General features: G+C 39.9%; 2 protein-coding genes across 2 annotated transcripts; one reads left to right on the top strand and one right to left on the bottom strand.

Moving 5' to 3' along the window:
• The first annotated feature begins 1,364 nt into the window (after window positions 1–1,364).
• On the top strand, window positions 1,365–2,072 carry ZNF589 (zinc finger protein 589). Its single transcript, XM_037826228.1, is given in 3 exon segments — window positions 1,365–1,697; window positions 1,699–1,877; window positions 1,879–2,072. Coding segments are annotated over 3 exon segments (624 nt in total). The 3' UTR covers window positions 1,991–2,072.
• A 16,506-nt stretch (window positions 2,073–18,578) lies between these two features.
• Window positions 18,579–20,831, bottom strand: LOC119526789 (alkylated DNA repair protein alkB homolog 8-like). The gene is given in 2 exon segments (XM_037826217.1): window positions 18,579–19,643; window positions 20,811–20,831. Coding segments are annotated over 2 exon segments (1,086 nt in total).
• Between the last annotated feature and the right edge of the window lie 1,258 nt (window positions 20,832–22,089).

The raw sequence follows: 22,089 nt of genomic DNA, 5'->3' as shown, positions 1-22,089 counted from the left end.
GATCCCTTTGGGTGCCTCTTAGTACTACCATGCCCTGTGATTAAAGTCAATGGAAAACTTCAACAACACAATCCAGACAGGACTACCAATGGCCCAGAAACTTCAGGAATGAAGGTTTGGGTCATCCCAGCAGGCAAAGAACCATGGCCAGGTGAAGTGCTTGTTGAGGGTAAAGGGAACATGGAACGAGTAGTGGAATAAGGTAGTGATAAATATGAACTCCAACCACGTGACCAGTTACAGAAATGAGGGCTATGATGGCATTAATATTTCCTTCTTGTTTTGTTATGACTATGTTTGTATTTGTCCATAAAGCAGATGTCTTTGTTTTCTTCCCTGTCTTATCCCCTTATTGTATGACCTAATTTGTTCTGTTCATTTCACAGTATTTAAGTTAGAGGATATCAAGTTTAAGAGTGAATGTTACCCAAGGACTTGCATCTATTCTGGAGAGATTTAGTGGATTTCTGGTTGTATGCAGGACAGCTGAGTATTGTTAGGCGAAACATATGTTTGTTATTGTGTTCTATTTAGAAATTAAGTATGTTTTAAAGTGATGTGTATAGATGCCAGGTTGACAAGGGGTGGACTGTGATGGTTAGGTTCATGTGTCAAATTGGCCAGGTGGTGGTGCCCAGGTGTGTGTCAGGCTGGCACTGGCCTAACTGTTACTGCAAGGACATTTGTGGCTGGTTAATAAACCAGAAGGCTGATTTATTAAATCATCAGTTGACTTCATCTATGGCTGATTACATCAACGAAAGGTATGTCTTCCCCAACTGAGAGAATTCAATCAGCTGGATTAGTCCAATCAGTTGAAGACTTTTAAGGGAGAAGAGAGAGAGCTTTCACTTCTTCAGCCAGCCAGCCTTTCTGGGGGAGTTCATTATAGACCTTCATCAGAGTTGCCAGCATGATGCCTGTCCTACGGACTTTGGACTCATGCATCCCCACAATTGCATGAGACACTTTTATAAAGTCTCATATTTACAGATATCTCCTGTTGGTTCTGTTTCCATAGAGAACCCTAACTAATGCACCATATTCGAAAGTGTCTGTACATTTTGAATTCCTTCTGGTAATGAATGGGTTTCTGTGCTCCACCTCCTCACCAGCATTGGTGTTGTCAGCTTCCTGGATTTTAGCCATTCTCATAGGTTTGTAAGCTGCTCTTTGTATTACTCTTATTCTTACACTTTTTCTTTATACCTGAAATAATTTCAAAATAAAAAGTTAGAAGAAGTTGAATGGAAATATAGGTCCTGTAAAGCATGTCTTGGAGATACAGAGATTAATGATTATATATGATTAACGGGCTAGGTCTTACCATAAGGCAAGGAAGAGGAGCCCAGTCAACTCTTCCTATGACTCTTCTGACTGAAAACTTTCTCTTTTCAGCAGAATCAAAGTCAGAATTCCATCCCTGGCCCTCCTGCCCTCTCTCCTTTGGCAGTCAGCAGTTCCTCAGCCAACGTGAGCTATGCACTCATCCTAGTCGAAGCTCACATGCAGGAAATCAACTCCTACCAGGGAGTCCCTACCCAGATGATCATCAGCAGCAGCAACAACATTCTGATAAAAATCACTGGGGGGCTGGAGCAGAAGAGCAAGGAATAGGAGACTCTAATCCCTTGTTTTGGAGAACTAGTGAGAAGGGGAATTCATTGGTTTTCTCTAGCCCACCACAGGGTGGGACTGCCAGTAAGCTCTCAGGGAGGCAACAGGGTGTTGGAGATACAACACAGTCCAGCCCAGACTGTGAGCTCTGAGTAAACCGACAAAGCTTCTGAGGGGGTAGAAGAATCAGTCAAGTTTGGGGAGTGTGAATTTAGCCAGAAGTCAAACCTATTCAGACACAAGACAGTCACAGGGAAAAAAATCTTACATATGCAGGGAGTGTGGACGAAGCTTTAGCCGTAAGTCAGCCCTCAACAGACACCAGAGGACACACTCAGGGAAACCCTTAGGTGTGCAAGGAGTGAGTGTGTGACTTTAGCAAAAAGTCAACCATCAGCCACACCAGAGGACACAGGGAAGAAGCCTTATTTGTGAAATAGTGTAGGCAGGGCTTTGGCTAGATATAACTACTTATCATACACCAGAGGATGTGCTCAAGGGAGAAGGCTCATGTGTTCAAGAAGTGTAGATAAGATGTTTGCTAGAGATGACCCCTTAGGAGACACTGGGAGAGAAATCTGTCCACCGTACACCATAGCTCTGAGAGGGCTTCAGGACCAGGTTCTGACCTCTTACACTTCTTTGAATATGCAGATGAAAGAGGTCTTGCTTCTGGCAACGGAAGTACCAAAATGGTCATCTTGAAAAAGTTGTCTTTGCTTCTGACACTCCTTTCTGCAACTGTGCCCTTCCTTTGCCTTCCTTGACACTCTCCTGTTTTATTTTATATTTTATATCTCCAGCCTTTGCTGCGTCTTCTATACCACCTTTAGTTATTGCTCAGGGTTCAGTCCCTAGCCCTAGAATTTAACCATGTCCCCTTCCTAGCCCTCCAATCCCAAATTCAGGTTCCTTTAACCACACCCTGACAGTTATTCAGTCTCAGGATTCAAACTTCATAACCATGCCACTCTGGCCCTCCAATGACAGGGATAAGATTACTAGCAATGTCATGTCAGCCTTCCAGTACCAGGCTTAAGGACTTTTAAACACAGTCCCTCTGAAGCCCTCCAATCTCAGTGCCCAGTCTTTTAGCCACACTCTCAAATCAGTCGTCTAATAATGGTTCCAAGGCCCTTTGTTTTTTATTTTTTTTTCCCCAAGGCCCTTTTAAGCAAACCCATTCACTTGTCTTATGTTCTCAGGGCCCAAATGCTCCAGATTTCTGACAGTTCGCCTTATCCCTTCCTTGGCTCGGGGCTGGCTCCCCCACTGGCACTGCATGTTAATGAGTGTACCCTGGAGAGGGCTGTCCACTCAGGCTTGAGTGTCTTTATTTGCCCCAGAGAGGAAGGGGAGACACCTCTGCTTTTGTAACCCCCCAAAACTTGGTCTTGGTTTTAATGTAGGAAGGGAGGAAGGAGGAGAAATGAAAGGGAATGCTGGTCTGGTGCCCTCTGCCACTCCCTCTTACCTGGAAGTGGCCGGCCTCCAGGAATTTCCATGGTTTGCTCTGGGTGGGGAGTAAAGGCTAGAAACACCTGGAATATAGATTTCCCCTACCACGTTTCGGTGCAGGCACTGCTGCCGCATCTACTAATGCTGTCCCTCTTCACATGATGTTAGTTAAAAGCGACAGAAGGAAGAGAGAGTGTGTGTATGTGTGTTTGTGTTTTCTGTGGAGGTTGCTGAGCAGGAAAGGGGTGGTGTTATCATTCCACATGACCTCAAAGCTGTTTCTCCTTCTCATAAGGAAACAAAAATGGAAAAATTAACAATCCTACACCTTTCTTTAAACATAATGGAAAGAAAAAATGTTTTATTTTCTATTAAAATCCACACAGACACTGTAGAGACACAGCCTGGCCCCAGGAGTCCATTGTCACTGCAGATAATCACAGGAAGACATACAGAGGGTATCTCTTTCTAGGCCAGGGCAGATAGCTTTAGATTGCCTTCTGGCCAGGAATCTCTCCTTCCTGTTTCCTGGAAAGGGAGTTGAAATCAGGACTTTAATGGCTTCATCTCTCCAATAATGGGCTTGAGGTGTTGTAAGATCTTCTTTAGGATAAGGGGTCATGGGAGGAGGAGAGAAGGAGAAAGGTGACAAATGCCCCCAGGACAATTGCCACCGGGTTCATTGACTTTCTTGGTCAAGGAGGAATAACTGAATCTTTAATATAGAGGCTGATGGCTCATTTCTGAAGGATGATAGGAGTTTCAAACTTAAATGGCTACAGGGCTGGGTAAGTAATACTGAGATCAAGGCATTCTCTGTCTTCCTGCTGGCCTTATCCTTCAACCTCACCTCTGAATTTCTCTGGCTCTGCCCCTTTTTGACTTTTTTTTTAGCCCTCCAAATCCCTCATCCCTTCTCCTTGAGCTTTGTTCCTAAGGCAGACTTCTCCATTTCTCAAATTTCCTTTTAATGTTCATGTAGTGCTGCAGGGCAGGATAGTGGGGAAAGGTGTTTGGGAGGGGCCACTCCTCTTTACTCCTTGTCTAACTTCCACAAGGATGAGGCTAGGAGCTTCCAAGGTCAAGTGACACTCAAGTTGCTGTGACCGATTCCCTACCCTCTGTCTCCCTGAGTAATGACTCCACACACTCTTCTGCAGTAGCGTCTTGGAGGTCTGCATTTAGGGACCACTTCCTCATGAGGCTTTGTGTGAGTGTTCTCTTGAGTCAGTCTTAGGGATCTGGTTCTCTACTGCTGTTTCCTCTCCATAATCATTCCTCCTCATCCCTGTTACTGTTTCTTTCCACTAACTTGAGGGGGCCCTCCATACCTTGGCCTGAGTAACACCTTTTTCCAGTCCTGGGAGTGAGGGATGGCAATTAAGGCCCCATAACTGATTCTTCTGATTCAGGTACTTGGCCCTAGAGTAAACCTTTCTCCAGGAAAGGAAGTGAGGAGGGTAGGGATGAGACTCAGGTATTTATAATGGTTCTTAAAGGAATTATGGACTCTCAGAATCATAGAATCAAGGACTTGTGAATCCTGGCTGGATTCACAGATGGATTCTCAGATTAGGGATCAGGGACTGCTCATCATTTGGAGAAGTGAGTCACACTGTTCATCCTGATTCTTTGGATTTTCCTGACCTGTCTGTAGAATTTCCAAATGAGGAATTATCTGCTATATCAGGACCTACCTGATTGACTCCAGTTGTGGAATCACTTAGAATCCCCTCCTCACTCTGATTTCGCAAACTACTTAGACACAGATGTCCCTGTTGTACCTTCATATATCATAATATCCACTGACCCATGAATTTCTCTAAACTCCTCAACTCACAATAAAACTTAAGGAAACCATCTCTGTTCATTTTCCCATTTCCTCAAGTCCTGGTTCTCTCTTTTCTTGCAATTTTTCATTTAAAAGATCATCTACAACTCCTAGGTGAGGACCCTTAGAATGGGCATTGTTTAGGGAAACTCTACCTGGAGCATTTGAGAATGGAAACCAACTGGAATCAGAGCTATGGATGAGACATGAATACCCCAGAAGATTGAGGTTATGTAGGAAAAACATGTCTAGTATCTAGGAATGGAGGTTATTTCAGGAGAAAGGAAATGGCCCTACTCAATAGTGGCTGCTTTATCAGTAAACCAGTTGCTACTCACTCTTCCACCAAGTTCGTTTTGTAGGGACTGGCAAAGCTGTGGGAGGAGAAAAATACCGTGAGATGCCTGTCCTGCCCACAGTTCTTGGATCCAGGAGTTATAAATCAACCACTAACTAGATGCCCAGCCAGCCCAACCCATCTGCCTATGCAAAATGCTCTGAGACAGGGAAGAGATATTCTCTCCTATGACCCTAAATTATAGAATCTTGTCAACTTGAAGTCCATTAGGAAGAGACTGATATCTTCTTTGTAATGAGAAATCTTTGAACCACAGAGGTCTATACATGTCTAACAGGTGTTTGTTTTTTTATGGTTAAAGAAACATATTTAGAATTAGCCTGCTAGACTCACTTTAGATGACACTAACTTGATTGGCAACATCCAAAGCATCATTGACCAACATGTTTTTTTTAATCATTTTTTTATAGAATGTAACATATATACATAAAAGTGGTAAGTTTCCAAGTCTAATTTAACAAGTAATTAGAAAATTTCAAAGAATGTTATAGGTTACGATTCCACAGTTTCAGTTATTTCCTTCTTATGAAATACAACGTATATACAAAAAGGTAATATCTTTCAAAGTATGATTTAACAAGTAGAAATATAGGAAATTTCCAAAGTTGTTATGAAGTACAGTACCATAGTATCAGTTATTTCCTTATTGTGAAATATAATGTATATACAAAAAGTTATAGCTTTCAAATTACAATTTAACAAGTAGGTATAGAACAAATTTCAAAGGATGCTACGGGTAAAGTTCCACCATTTCATTTCTTTCCTTCTAACTATTCTAATACCCTAGCAACTAAGAAAAAGAAGATTAGATAAAGATTCAGTATTCATAATCCTTTGTTAAATTCCGTTTTGTCTGTTGCTACCCTTTCCCCTAGTGTAATCGCTTTCCCAATCTTGAGGGATGTCTAGGCTGTAACCACCCTAACCTGTTCCCATTGAAAAGGGATGTCAATTTTATGGTCAAAGGGAACACATCTAGTTGATGTTCTTGAAGAGGCTGTTGGCTCTGGGTTTTGAGACTTAGATGGCATAGGAACATTCTGAAGGATTTAAGTGTCTGATGAATAAACTTAGTGAGTAAAACTTTTATAGAGTGTCAGATAGGGACCGGGTATTCTTTAACGTTTTGGGGACTGCTGTTGACTTGGGCTTATCATATTGTGGTCATTTGGCATATCTAGGTGAAGCTTGCATGGGAGTAACCTCCAGGACAACCCCTTGACTCTATTTGAATTCTCTTACTCACTAAAACCTTGTTTTATTGCCAGTCTTTTCCCCTTTTTGGTCAAAAACGCATTCTCAACCTGTTGATGCCAGCCATGGTCAGGCTTGTTACCGGAATCCATGTCCCACGTCATGACCAACATGGTTTGTTTTGTTCTGCTTTGTTTTTTTAATTAAATTGACTTTTATTGAAATATATTCACATATCATACAATCATCCATGGTATACAATGACCTGTTCCCAGTACCATCATATAGTTATGCATGCATCACCCCTTTTTATTTTTGAACATTTTCCTTACATCAGAAAGAATCAGAATAAGAATAAAAAATAAAAGTAAAAATAACACCCAAATCATCCCCCCCATCCCACCCTATTTTTCATTTAGTTTTTGTCCCCATTTTTCTACTCATCCATCCATACACCGGACAAAGGGAATGCAATCCACAAGATTTTCACAATCACACTGTCACCTCTTGTTAGCTACATTATTATACACTCGTCTTCAAGAGTCAAGCCTACTGGGTTGGAATTTGATAGTTTCAGTGTCCTCTCGACTGCTTTTGAAATTCCTCAGCCACTAAAGCTTCACTTCGTTTGGTCTCGCATCTCCTTTTTGTGACCAGCATGTTTTTAAGAGGGTTTATATAGTATTCTCCTCACTCTCAATGCCAGAAGACTCTGACTCAATCACATGAGAATTCTGGCCTCTGCTTCTGGGGGAAAACTGGGATTTCTCAGTTGTAATCACTCTTGGTTTGGCTCACTAACATCACTTCTCAAGCTCCTCTAAACTTTTTCTCTCTCTTTTTAAATGCAATTTTATTGAAATATATTCACATACCATACAGTCATCCAAAGTGTACCACAGCTCTTCACAGAATCATCATATAGTTGTGCATTCATCACCATAATCAATTTTTGAACATTTTCATTACTTCAAAAAATAACAATAAAATAAATAAAATTAAATGTAAAAAAGAACACCCAAAATATCCCATACCCCTCATCCTCCTTATTATTCATTTACTTTTTGTCCCCATTTTTTAACTTATCTGTCCATACATTGGATAAGTGGAGTGTAAGCCATAAGGTTTTCACAATCACACAGTCACACCATTTAAGCTATATAGTTACATGATTGTCTTCAAGAATCAAGGTTACTGGACTGTGGTTCATCCAGTTTCAGATATTTCCTTCTAGCTATTCTAATAAACTAAATACTAAAAAGGGATCTCTACATAATGCATAAGAGTAACTTCCAGAATGATCTTTTGACTCCATTTGAAATCTCTCAGCCACTGAAACTTTATTTTGTTTCATGTCTCTTCACCCTTTTGATCCAGAAAGCTTCTCAATACTATGATGCTGGGTCCAGGCTCATTCCTGGGAGTCATGTCACACGTTGCCAAAGAGATTTATACCCCTGAGAGTCATGTCCCAAGTAGGGGGGAAGGCAGCGAGTCCACCTGCCAAGTTGGCTTGGGGAGAGAGACCACATCTGAACAACTAAAGAGGTTCTTTGGGGGTGACTTTCAGGTGCAATTATAAGTAGGCTTAGCCTCTTCTTTGCAGTAACAAGCTTCATAATGGCAAGCCCCAAGATCAAGGGCTCGGCCTACTGAACTGGTAGTCCCCAGTGCTTGCGAGAATATCAGGAATTCCCCAAGTGGGGAAGTTTAATATTACACATTTTTCCCCAGTCCCTCAAGGGGGCTTTGCAAATACTTTTTATTCTCTGCCCAAATTACTCTGCAATGTATCAGGGCTTCATGCCAACCTGTAGAATCCAACCAGATCTCGCCCCCTAGTTAAGGTTCCATGTAATTATGGTGTTTGAGTAAACTGACAATACATGTTAAATATTTAGTGTGCTACAGGAAATACAGATTTTGTATCAAATAGGCATGTCTTCCTTTGGTCCTTCAGAGAAGCCAAAGTTTTTAAACAGTCAACATCGTTCTCTGCCCTTTAGTCTCATCTACTCCAGTCTCAACCAAGTCCATTTCGTTCATATCTCCAATCAAAGTCTGATTTCCTTTTCAGCCTCTTTAACACTTGCTGCATGAGGCAATACCAACACTCACAGCTGCTGAACTCTGGCCCAAGTTCCAGGCACCACACAGACACCCAAAGCTCCAGGGACCAACCAGGTCACACACAAAAGCTCAGCATCTCAGAATTTAGAAATAACCATTACAACTCATGAATAGATGTGACTGCTGTAAGAGCTTATAATCTAGGAGTCTTTACAATAAGCCTTCCCCTGATAACTCATGTTCCAGATTCAGTTCTCAGAGTTTGCACATTATTGTTAGTCTATATTAGTGAGGCGTTATAACGTTTATCTGTTCATTTCTGGCTTATTTCCTCAAGGTCCATTCACTTAGTTGCATACCTCACAACTTCATTCCTTCTTGTTGCCACTCAATATTCCATTGTATGTATACACCACAGTTCACAATTCGGTTTATCAATTGATGTTCCTAAAGCAACCTCCATCCTTTGTAAATTGTGAATGCTGCTGCCACAAACACCAGTGTGCAAATGTGTATTCAGTTATGCATTCCAGAGCTGGGGAAATAACCACAGAATGGGTCCGGGGATCCACTGAACCCACTGTGAGATGGGCCTGAGCTAAAACTCCATCGATCACCTAACCAACGTACCCCTACTCTGACTGGTGAAACAGAGTGATGTTTTTGGTCTCCTCAGATTGTCACTTCTGAGCCAGTGTCTAATAATCCCCAAAATATCTGATCATTTCCTTTTCCCTAGTGCACAGTTACCCTTTACCAGGGTAACTTCCCCCTTGGGGAAGGCTGGGAGGAAGATTAAAAGTATAAATTTTTGACAGTGTAACAGGGTCCATCCCCAAGGGTACCTGGCCTTCCCTTCATTCAAGGGGCAATGGGTCTGTAAACTGTCTCAAGTCTGGGAATTGATAAAGGGGCCATGACTCTCTGTTTTTGTAATTCAAGTTAGACTTTTGTTCACTTGACCTAGAATTCTGCTTATCCAAATCAAACAAGAATTTAGTAGACTGCCTATCTATTTTACTTAAGTCTCTGCGAGTGAGATTATTTTGTCTGCTGCTTTGAGCCTCTTGTCCATTATGATAGCCACACCCACCTTGTCTTTGGTAATTAACTGCTGCCATGTGGCATCTGTCAATTCGGGATCTGATTATCCGCATTGTGTTTAAAGAGTCCAACTCAGTGACAGCAGTTCCCACAGAGAAGGGCAACTACAGAGCTCTTCAGGAATGATGGAGCTAGTCTCACAAATTTATTCCTCACAGTCCTGATAAAAGGTGTGTACTCTGGACACTCCTGGGATGTGTGAGCAGGTCTTCCATGATAAAGCCACTCTAACATTCCAATTTCACTAAGCCTTTGAATCTCTTCCTCTACATTATACTAGGGCAGTTATGGCATTTTGACCTCAGGTAATGTCAACCACCTTTTGATCCATGTTTCAGCCAACCACACAAACTAACTGTTAATGTCCTTTCTAACTCCTCGAGCTACCAGATTGAATACAGCATCTCCGCTTAGTGGACCCATATCAATAAATTCAGCCTGATCCAATTTTATATTCCTTTCACCATTATACCACACCCTTAATATCCTTTCCCACACATATTCCCTGATTTATGCCTATGTAAATTGGAAAACTCATGGAGTTCTTTTGGAGTATAGTGTACTTCCTCATGGGTCACACTTTGTACCTCACCCTTCGAGGTCTGTTGGGACTTTAGTTATAGGTCTTGATGGAAAGAGTGGTGGTGGGTATGTGTCATGAAAAGAATTAGAAGTCTCCCTCAAGCCAATTACCTCAGGACATTCCCTTGTAGTTTCATCTGTTGAAACAGAATTAATCTCTCCAGACAGAGAAGTGAGGGCTGTGTCCTCAGGGGAAGTGATTACAGGTTTAGCAGGCACTGAATGTTTAATCTCTTTAGGTGATGGTTGGATGGTGGGCTCCTCAGGGCAGACTGGATGTCTGGAAGCTGTTTCCTCAAAGCAGGCTGGAGGTTGGGTGTCTCTTCAGGGTAGACTGGAGGTGTTTGTGTGGGGGCTGTTTCCTCAGGGCAGACCATTACAGGTATATCTAGCAAAGACTCAGCCGAATCCAGGGTTCCAATGTCCTCACTGTCATTATTATCAATCCATATGTCCCCATCACAAGTTTTAGGGTTCCATTCTTTTCCAGTCAATGCCTTTACTTTAACAGCAGACACCCTGCGAGGTTGAGATTTTAGTTTATGTTGTAAATCTGCTACTCGCACAATGAGACTCTGGGTCTGGTTTTCAAAAATCTCAAGTTTGCAGCCACAGGAAATAATATTTTCTATCAAGGCACACACAGAAACCTTTATATCTGTCATACAGCATTTAAGTTTCAAATTTGAAGCCTTCATCTTGTCCTTTTCTCTTGGAACTTTATGCAGTGTATCTAAGAGCAACCCCATCATTATACGTCTTAACTCCACAAAACTCTGTTAAGTTGTCAAAAACACTGTCACTCAGAGCCTTGCCTCATACAAGAGTATGATTAGAAGAATCAAATGGTGATATTTTGTGTATCTCCATTGCGAACTCATGCAATGGACTGTCAGTGCTATCTTGATTATTGGAAATGGAATAATTAGTACGGTTGAATCTAATCAGAATAGAAAGCCTATTGTAAAAGCCCATTTTAAGATTCTGTTTCTCAAGAACCACTTTTGGTACTGAGCCTTATCAGTTAGGGTTTTTTTTAGGGAAAGAGAACCAACAGGAGATATCTGTAAATACAAGATTTTATAAAAGTGTCTCATGCAGCTGTGGGGATGCATGAGTCCAAATTGCGTAGGGCAGTTTGCCCGAGTCCAAATTCTGTAGGGCACACAGTGAGCTGGTAACTCCAATAAAGGTCTTTGATGAACTCCCCAGGACAGGCTGGTTGGCTGAAGAAGTGAAGGTTCTCTCTCTTCTTCCTTAACAGTCTTCAACTGATTGGATTAAATCCAGCTGATTAAATTCTCATTGTGGAAGACACACCCTTCATTGAAGTAATCAGCCACAGATGCAGTCGATTGACTGATGTCTTAATAAACAAGCCTTCTGCTTTATTAACCAGGCAGAAATTTCCTTGCAGTAATGGTTAGGCAAGTGCTTGCTTGAGCAGACACTTGGGCTCCATCACCTGGCCAAGTTGACACATGAACATAACCATCACAGGTGTATGACTTAATCAAACCACCACACCACATTTTCATAAAAGGAGGGAAGTAGCCCTTCTGCTTCTATTTTTTGGAAGTGTTTCAGAAGTACTAATCTCAACTCTTCTTTAAAGGTATGGTAGAATACAGTCATGTGTGCCCAGGCTTTTCTTTGTTGGAAGTTTTTTGATTGCTGATTCAATCTTTTTACTGGTTATAGGTGTATGGAGATTTTCCATTTCTTCTTGAGTCAGCTTTGGTAATTTGTGCTTTTTTAGAAATTTATTCATTTCATGTAAATTATATAATTTGTTGGTGTACAACTTTCATAGTGTTTCTTTATAATCCTTTTATTTCTGTAGGGTTTGTGGTAATATCCTCATTTATGATTTTAGTAATTTAGCTTTCTCTCTTTTTACTTTGTCAGTCTAGCTAAATGTTGGTCAGTTTTGTTGATCTTTTCAAAGTACCAATTTTGGTTCTGTTCATTCTCTCTATTATTTTTCTGTATTCTATTTCATTGATTTTGGGTCTAATGTTTATTATTTCCTTCCTTCTGCTTGTTGTAGGATTAGTTTGCTCTTCTTTTTCCAGGTAGAAGACTAGGTTGTTGATTTCAGATAGTTCTTCTTTTTCAAGGTAGGCATTTACAGCTATACATTTCCCTCTGAAAACTGCTTTCACTGCATCCCATAAGTTTTAGTATGTTGTGTTTTCATTTTCATGTGTCAAAGTATTTTCTAATATTTCCTTTGATTTCTTCTTTGGCCCACTGATTTTTTTTAGAATATCTTCTTTAATTTCCACATATTTATGAATTTCCAAGATTTTTTTCTTTTGTTGATGTCTAATTTTATTCTATTGTGGTCAGAGAACAAACCTTGTATGATTTCAGTCTTTTAAAATTTGTTGAGACTTGTTTTGTGACCTAGGTCATGATCTATCCTGGAGAATGTGCCATGTGTGCTTAAGAAGACTATGCATTGTTCTGTTGTTGGGTGAAGTGTTCTATATATGTCTGTAACATTTATGCCTAATTGGCTTCTAGCAGTGTTTAAGTCTTCTAGTTTCTTGTTTATCTTTTGTCTAGTTCTATTCTTTATTGAAAGTGAGGTGTTGAAGTTTCCAACTATTATTGTTGAACTATTTATTTCTCTCTTCAATTCTGTTACTTTTTAAAGTGCAATTTTATTGAGATATATTCACAAAGCAGTCATCCTAAGTGTACAGTCAGTTGGTCACAGTATCAAATCATATAGTTGTGAATTCATCTCCACAATTTTTGAATGTTTTCATTACTCAAAAAAAAAAAAAAACAAAAATAAAAATAGAAGTAAAAGAAAAACCACCCACAACACCTCATATACCTTCTCCCCCCCTTTTATTCATTTACTTTTTGTCCCTATTTTTCTACTCATGTATCCATACACTGGATAAAGGGAGTGTGAGTCACAAGGTTTTCACAATCACATGGTCACACCATGTAAGCTATATACAATCATCTTCAAGAATCAAGGATACTGGGTTGCAGTTCAACAGTTTCAGGTATTTCCTTCTAGCTATTCTAATACACTAAAATCTAGAAAGGGATATCTGTATGATGCTTAAGAATAAACTCCAGAATGTCCTCTTGACTCCATTTGAAATCTCTCAGCTACTGAAACTTTATTTTATTTCATTTCTCTTCCCCCTTTTGGTCCAGAAAGCGTTCTCAATCCTATGATGCTGGGTCCAGACTCATCCCTGGGAGTCATGTCCCACATTGTCAGGGAGATTTCCACACCTGGGAGTCATGTCCCACGTAGGGGAGAGGGAAGTGAGTTTTCCTCCAGAGTTGGCTTAGAGAGAGAGGCCACATGTGCATAACAAAAGAAGTTCTCAGGGGGTGACTCATAGGCACATTTATAAGTAGGCTTAGCCTCTCCTTTTCAGTAACAAGCTTCATAAGGACAAGCCCCAAGATCAAGGGCTCAACCTACAAAACTGATAGTTCCCAATGCTTGCAAGAATATCAGGAATTCCCTGGTTGGGGAAGTTTGATATTACACATTTTTCCCCAGTCCCTCAAGGGGGGCTTTGTAAATCCTTTTTATTCTCTGCCCAAATTATTCTGGGATGTATTGGGGCTTCATGCTAACCTGTACAAACCAACCAGATCTTATTCCCTATTCAAGGTTCCTTGTAATTATGGTGTTTGAATAAACTGACCATACAAGTTAAATTATATAGTGTGGTAAAGAAAATATAGATTTTTCCACCAAATAAACATTTCTTCCTTTGATCTCACATAGAAGTTGAAATTGTAAAACACAGTCAGTGGTAGTCCCCAATGCTTGTGAGAATATCAGGAATTCCCCAGGTGGGGAAGTCTAATATTTCCAATTTTCCCTATTCCCTCCCCTCAAGGGGGCTTTGCAAATATATTTTTATTCTCTGCCCAAATGTATCGGGGCTTCATGCTAACCTGTACAAGCCTACCAGATCTCACCCCCTATTCAAGGTTCCAGGTAATTATGGTGTTTGAATAAACTGACCATACAAGTTAAATTATTTAGCATGCTACAGAAAATATAGATTTTCTGCCAAATAAACATCAATTCCTTTAGTCTTCCATAGAAGCTGAAGTTTTAAAACACAGCCAATATCATCCTTTTCCCTTTAGTCTGGTTTACTTAGTCCTAACCAAGTCCATGTTGTTCATATCTCTAATTGAAGTCTGATCTCTTTTTCAGCTTTTTCAGCAATTGCTCAATGGGGTAATGCTGACATTCATAGTGGCAGAACTCCGTCTCTGAGTCATAGATGTCACACAGATACCCGAAGTAACAGGGACTGACTAGGTTATACACAAACAACTCAGCATCTCAGAATTTAGAAATAACTGTTACAACTCATGAATGGAAGTGAATGGTCTAAGAGCTTACAATCCAGGAACCTTTAGAAGAAGCCTTCCCCTGATAACCTGTGCTGTCAGATTCAATTCTCAGAGTTTGCATGTTATAGTTAGTCCATATTAGTGAAGCGTTGTAATGTTTGTCTTTTCAATTCTGGTTTATTTCACACAACATATGGTCCTCAAGGTCCATTCACCTAGTTGCATACCTCACAACTTCATTCCTTTTTACTGCCACTCAATATTGCATTGTATGTACACACCACAGCTCACCATTCCATTTTTCAGTTGATGTACCCTTAGGCCACCTCCATCCATTGAAAATTGTGAATACCGCCACCATAAACATTGGTACGCAAATATCTGTTTGTGTCCCTGATCTCAGTTCTTCCAAGTATACATCCAGTAACAGGGTTGCAGGACCATATGGAAACCCCATTCTTAGCTTCCTGTGGAACCACCACACTGCTTTCCAGATGGGCTGCAGCATTCTACTTTCCTACCAACAGGGAATAGTTATGTCCCTCTCTGCACAATTTTCTCCAGCACTTGTATTCCTCTGTTTATTTTTAAACACCATACAATCCATCCAAATAAACTGTCAATAATTCCCAGTATAATGACATAGTTATGCATTCACCACCAGAATCTATATGAGGATATTTCCATTTCTTCTGCAAAGAAAGAGGAAGAGGAAAAAAACCTGAAGAATAGAAAATAAAAGATACAAGGAAAATAAAAAAAATAAAATACAGTGAACGGGTCAGACAACATCAATAGTAAGAATACCATACCACTCCCTTATATCCCCCTTTTATAGACATTTAGCTTTCGTGTATTGCCTTTGTTACAATTCATGGAAGCATCTTACAGTGTTACTGTTAGCTATAGCCTCTAGTTTGCATTGACTGTATTTTTTCCTCTGTACCACCCAATATTCAACCCCTTGCAATGTTGTCATTCATTTGTTCTCCCTCATGTAAAAACACTCATGTTTTTGTACATTTAATCACCACCCTTGACAACTCTAGGTTTTGCTAAGTCATACAATACCAGTCTTTATCTTTTGTCTTTCCTTCTGGTCCTAGCTCTCCTCTTTCAACCGTACTCAGAGTCATCTTTGTTCTGCATCCTTACAATACTGTGCCACCATCATACAGTAATGTGCTATCCATTTCTTCATCTATACAGTCAATCCTGTTGAACCTTCAGTATCAAATGCCTGATCTCTAACCTCTTTCTATTTCCTGATAACCTGTGTTCTCAACGTTAACTCTCAACATTCACTCATGAATATTAGTTCATATTAGTGAGACCATACATTATTTGTCCTTTTGTTTCTGGCTAATTTCACTCAACATATTGTCTACTGTCTACCATTTTGTCTTTTGGATTTTATATGTCATATTTTATTTTATTTTTTTTCCTCTCTCTCTTTCTTTTTTTACCCTTACTGATAGTCTTCATTTCTACACTCTTCTCCAAACCTCTCTCTCCTTGCTTTTCCTATCTGCCTGTAGTGCTGCTTTTAGTATTTCTTGTAGAGTAGGTCTTTTGTTCACAAACTCTCTCAGTGTCTGTTTGTCTTTAAAATATTTTACACTCTCCCTCATTTTGAAGGACAGTTTTGCTGGATATAGAATTTTTGGTTGGTAGTTTTCCTCTTTCACTGTCTTAAATATATTATACCATTGCCTTCTCACCTCCATGGTTTCTCTCAAAAATCTGCACATAGTCTTATCAAACTTCCCTTGTACGTGGTGGATCACTTTTGCTGCTTTCAGAATTGTCTCTCTGTCTTTGATATTTGATAATCTGATTATTATGTGTCTTGGTGGAGGTGTATTTGGATCTGTTCTATTTGGGGTATGCTGCACTTCTTGGATCTATAATTTTATGTCTTTCATAAGAGATGGTGTTCCAGTTTCCTAATGCTGCTATTATGCAAAACAGCAGAAATGGATTGGCTTTTTTTTGTTGTTGTTGTTTTTTAGACCCACCCATACGTGGTAAATTTATTTTCCAGAAGGTGTCAAAGCAATTCATTTTGGGAAGGAATACTCTTCTCAAAAATGATGCTGGAATAAATGAACAGCCAAGCACTTCACACAACATAGAAAAATTAATTCAAAATATGTCATAGATGTAAATGTAAAGGCTAAAAGTATAAAAACTTAGGTAGAAATATAGGAAGAAATCTTACTGATGTGGATTGGGAAAAATTTCTTATATAGGACATAAAAAGTATGATCTATGAAATTAAAAAATTGATAGACTGAACTTCATAAAAATTTAAAATGTTGGTTCTTCAAAAGACATTGTAAAGAAAATAACAGGCAATCAGAGACTGGGAGAAAATCCTGGCAATATATATACATGACAGAGGACATGTATCTAGCATATATAAAGAACTTGTGCAACTCAATAAGAAGTCAAGCTACTCAATTTTTTAAAATGGACAAAAGATTTGAACAGACACTTCAAGATATACAAGTGGCAAGTAAGATATGTAAAAATGCTATCATCACTGGTCTTCAGAGAAATACAAATTAAAACTAAGGAAGATACCATTTCAAACCCCCCAAATGGCTAATATTAAAAAGACATTGATCTGCTACTGTTGCTGACCTCATCTTATCCATAATGTGGGCTCATGGTGGTTGTGATTTGTATTTTCCTAATAGCTAGTGATGCTGAGCATCTTTTTATGTGTTTTTTTAGTCATTTGTATTTCCTCTTTGGAAAAATGTCTACTCAAATCTTTTGCCCATTTTTAAATTGGGTTGTTTGTCTTTTTATTGTTTAGTTATAGGATTTCTTTATATATTCTTGGTATTAACCCTTATTGGATATGTGGCTTCCAAATATTTTCTCCCATTGAATAGGCTGCCTTTTCACCTTTTTGTCAAAGTCCTTTGAAACACAAAAGTCTTAATTTTTGAGGAGGTCTCCTGTATCTATTTTTTTCTTTCATTGCTTGTGCTTTGGGTGTAAGTTCTAAGAAACCACCGCCTATCACAAGATCTTGAAGATGCTTCACTTTTTCCTTCTAGGAGTTTTATTGTCCTGGCTCTTATATCTAGGTCTTTGATCCATTTTGAGATAGTTTTTGTACAAAGTTGAGATAGGGGTGCTCTATCATTCTTTTGGATATGGATATCCAGTTCTTCCAGCAATTGTTGAAGAGACTGTTCTGTCCCAGTTGAGTGGACTTGGCAGCCTTGTCAAAAATCAACTGACCATAAATGCATGGGTCTATATCTGAACTCTCAATTTGATTCCAATGATCAATATTTCTATCTTTATGCCAGTACCATGCTGTTTTGACCACTGGACTTTCTTTGCTGTCTGTTTCACTGCTCCATTCCCAGTACTTAAAATAGTAACTGGTACTTATTAAAAGCTCAATGAATATTTGTTGAATGAAGCTCCTGCTAACTAATGGGGGGGTATTTCTAATTTTTTAGAAATTTTGTCAGGCCCTGTGCTAGTAAGGTGTGTAGATAGAGTGGTTATAATCTATGTTTTTATGGAGCTAACAGTTACAGTTAAACTTCAGACAATTTTATATCGACCAGGAACATTTTCTTTATTGAAATGTTATACGGTTCCTTTAGTGAGATTTTACATGATTTAGTTCACTCAGTAACAGTTTATAACAAAAGGTTATCTTCAAAGTGCTGTACTTTTATCCATAGATCCCAAAGACTTCACAAACTGCTTCAATCATTTTTAAAAACCATTCCTGTTCCTCTGAAGAATATAGAGATCAAAGCCCTCAGGAGGAGCCCACATTTATGGATAAAATGAGGTCAGCAACAGTAGCAGATTAATGTCTACTAACTAATCTCTACATCCAAAGCTCTCTCAGGAACTCTATTTTGGTACTTTTCACAAATTTTCTCTTCCACTAAAAGACAGTCAACTTAGTCTCCTTTAAGAAAAAACTGAACATGTTTTTCCCTATATGTTGTATGTTCATACAAATAATTACACCTTTTGAAGAATCACACACCAGTTTCCCTGATCATAATAGTTTTGCAGAATGCTTACATTACTCAATTCTCCCTTACAGAATACATGGTAGTAATGATGAAACACAGGACTTGGGTCATGGGATCCATCCAGACCAAATGGCTGAACAGGTTTGTCTTTAGCAGGGTTTCCCTTAAGGTGCCAAGGAACAAGTAGGTCTTGAGAATGAAAAGAAGTCCTGTTAGTGTGAATAGGAAGCTTGGAATTACCAACTTTCCTTGAATTACAGCCTGCCTCCTGCAAGTCATCATTGGAGGGGATGGAACATGTCAAATCTTGACTGTCCACATCAGACACTTGCTTGACAAACAACCCTTGCACTGATATATTGCTGCTGAGCACCTCTTTCATTCCTTGGCTAATTCTGTTTCCTCTAAGATACTTGGACTTCTGCTTATTATATTCTTGTTCCATTGCCCAGACATAAATGAGTGCCTTCCCACCAGGTCTCAAGAGTCGAACAAGTTCTTGGAGAGCTGTCACTCTATGCTCTACTGTTGCAAAATGGTGAATGATGGCCATGGAGATACAGGCATCACAAGACTCACTACAGATTGGTACTACTAATGCATCACAGACAAAGGCCTGAAATTGCCTCTCTCTACAAATGTCCACAAGGTTTTGGCTACGATCACAACCAATCATATATAACTCCTTATTGATGCCAAGATATTTTCCATTTCCACATCCAACATCAGCTACTATTGAACCATTTGGCAAAGCTTTCAAAAACTCCAAAATATGTGGCCAAGGAGTGTGTCTTGTGCTGCTGAAATGCCCAGCAATTTCTTCATAAACACTATGGACATACTCTTGTTCCAGCTGTGAAGCTTCTTTATCACTCTCTGGAAATGAGGGTGGAGTTTCTGGCTGTCACAGACCAAAGGGTAATCCATGGGTACAAAGGTACCTAGATTCTCCTGTCATCACCAGGAAACTCCGACGAGGCAACATAACTGGCACTGTGACACCATCTGGGTGCTTAAAATCCATGACAATCTTGGAGAGCCGGAGGGTCGCCTCGGACTAGCTCTGTTCCTTTTTCAGCTCAGTGGCGAAAGCCTCAGCCATTTTCAGTTCCCAGTTCTGTGATCTGGATTGGCTTTTATAAAGGGGATCTATTTAGCTTCAAAGTTACAGTATACCTTCACTGGAGAAAAGTCATTGGCATCCGGAAGACATCTGTTAGCTTGGAAGGCATGTAGCTGGCGTCTTCTTCCTTTGCTCCCAGGTTGTGTTTCAAAATGGCTTTCTCTTAGGACATTTCTCTCTAGGTGTCTGTGGTATGCAAGTTTGGATATATTATGTCCCCCAGAAAAAGCCATGATCTTTTAATCCAATCTCGTGTGATATTGGGATCGGGTTGTTTCCATGGAGATGTGACTCAGTCAACTGTGAGTGAAATGTCTGATTGGATAATTTCCATGGAGGTGTGGATCCTGCCCACTCAGGGTGGGTCCTGATTTAATTACTGGAGCCCTGTAAAATAGCTCACAAACAGAAGGACCTCAGAACAGCTGCAGCTGAGACAGACATTTTGAAGAGGGCCGTTGGAAGCTGACACTGACATTTTTGAGAACGCCATTTTGAAACAGAACCTGGGAGCAAGCAGACACCAGCCGCATGCCTTCCCAGCCAGCAGAGGTTTTCCGACACCATCGCTATTCTTCACTGAAGGTACCCTGTTGTTGATGCCTTATCTTGGACACTTTATGGCCTTAAGACTGTAACTTTGTAACCAAGTAAATCCCTTATAAAAGCCAATCCATTTCTGGTATTTTGCAAAACAGCAGCATTAGCAAACCAGAACAGGGGATATTCTTTTAGTTTCTCCCAGGCAAACTCTAGAGTAGCAAAAGTCTACTTTCAATGGCCATCTTCAAAATGTCTCTCTTGGCTGCAGCATTGAGCTCCTTCTGTCTGAGCTCTTATATAGGACTCCAGTGATGAAATCAACACCCACACTGAATGGGTGGGGCCATACCTCCATGGAAACAACCTAATCCAAAGATTCCATCCTAATCAAAACTAATATGTCTTCCCCCACAAGATTGCATTAAAGATAATGGCATTTTGGGGGATATAATACATCCAAAGTCACACAGGTGAGAAATTTTCAGTGATTATTTCCTCCATTATTTTTTCTGTCCCATTTCCGTCCTCTTCTCTTTCTGAGATACCCGTAACGTGTATGTTCTTGTGCTTCATGTTGTCCTTCAATTCTCTGAGATGCTGCTCATATTTTTCCATTCTTTTCCCTATCTGTTCTTTTGTGTGTAGGATTTCAGATGTTCTGTTCTCTAGTTCATGACTCCTTTCTTCTGCCTCTTCAGATCTGCTATTGTATGTCTCCATTATTTTTTTCATCTCTTCTCTTTTACCTTTCATTCCCACAAGTTCTGCCATTTGTTTTTCAAGCTCACTAATTCTTTTTTATGGTCACACAGTGTCTTCTTTATGTCCTTCATCTCTTTTCCCACATTTTCCTTCAGCTTTTTTATTTGATTTAGTTTTGTTTGAACATCTTTGATTACTTGTTTCAACTCCTGTATCTCACTTGAAGTGTAAGTTTGTTCCTTTGACTGAGTCATATCTTCATGTTTCTTTGTGTGAAATGTAATTTTTTGTTGTCTAGGCATCTCGTTTCCTTGTTTACCCCAATCAGATTTTCCCAGACCAGACAGGCCTAGGTTCCAGGAGGATGGTGTAATCAGTATCAAGTTTCCCTGAGGATGAGCCCCAGAACATTGTCAAACTTTCCTGTGAGGTCTCTAGACTCTGTGCTTTTCCTATCCTGTCCAGCAGGTGGTGATTGTCAGCCCACAGCTCCCCATTGGTGTAAAGAGGTGTGGCACCTTTCATTCTTAGCAGATCCTATCCCTGCCAGGGCCCAGAGGTTCATCAGAAGTCAAACTTAAGCTGTTTCTGGTTTTTTTTTTTTTTTTTTTTCTTTTTCCCCAGGCCCTGGGGTGTTAATTCTCTAAGGAGGGAAACCATGTGAGCTGGGCCTCACCCCCCTTTTCTTAGGGAAGATGAGCCCTTTAGGGAATTATCTCCTTCACTTGATTTCTTCCTTTGTCTCTCTAACTTAACTCCACCTTTGCCTGGTCAGTCCTGACAAATGTAAATGCCTGAGGCTTTCTCTAATGAAGTACTTTGGATGAGAGAAAAAAAAGAACAAAGAAAGAAATCCTCTTTTCCAGAGCTAGTCTCCAAGCCTCCCAGTTTCAGCAGTTCACCAGAGTCAGTATCTGGTTCTTTGTGCCATTTTCTTTGGACACAGCCCTTTACTGAGCTCAGCTGCCTCCAAAAGCTTCTATTCTTATTTATTATTTATTTTTCCATCAACCCCACCTTCTCTCTGCTGGGAGAGACCTCAGGGTTCCTTTCCTGCTTGTTCCAGGTTTATCTGTGCTCATAGCTTATATTCAGTAGTCCAAATTTGTTAATTAAAACTGTGATTGGA

Source organism: Choloepus didactylus, chromosome 1, assembly GCF_015220235.1.
Source record: "Choloepus didactylus isolate mChoDid1 chromosome 1, mChoDid1.pri, whole genome shotgun sequence".
In the NCBI taxonomy this organism is placed as follows: Eukaryota; Metazoa; Chordata; class Mammalia; order Pilosa; family Megalonychidae; genus Choloepus; species Choloepus didactylus.
The sequence above is the reverse complement of the archived record's forward strand: the minus strand, read 5'-3'. Positions and strand labels throughout refer to the sequence as shown.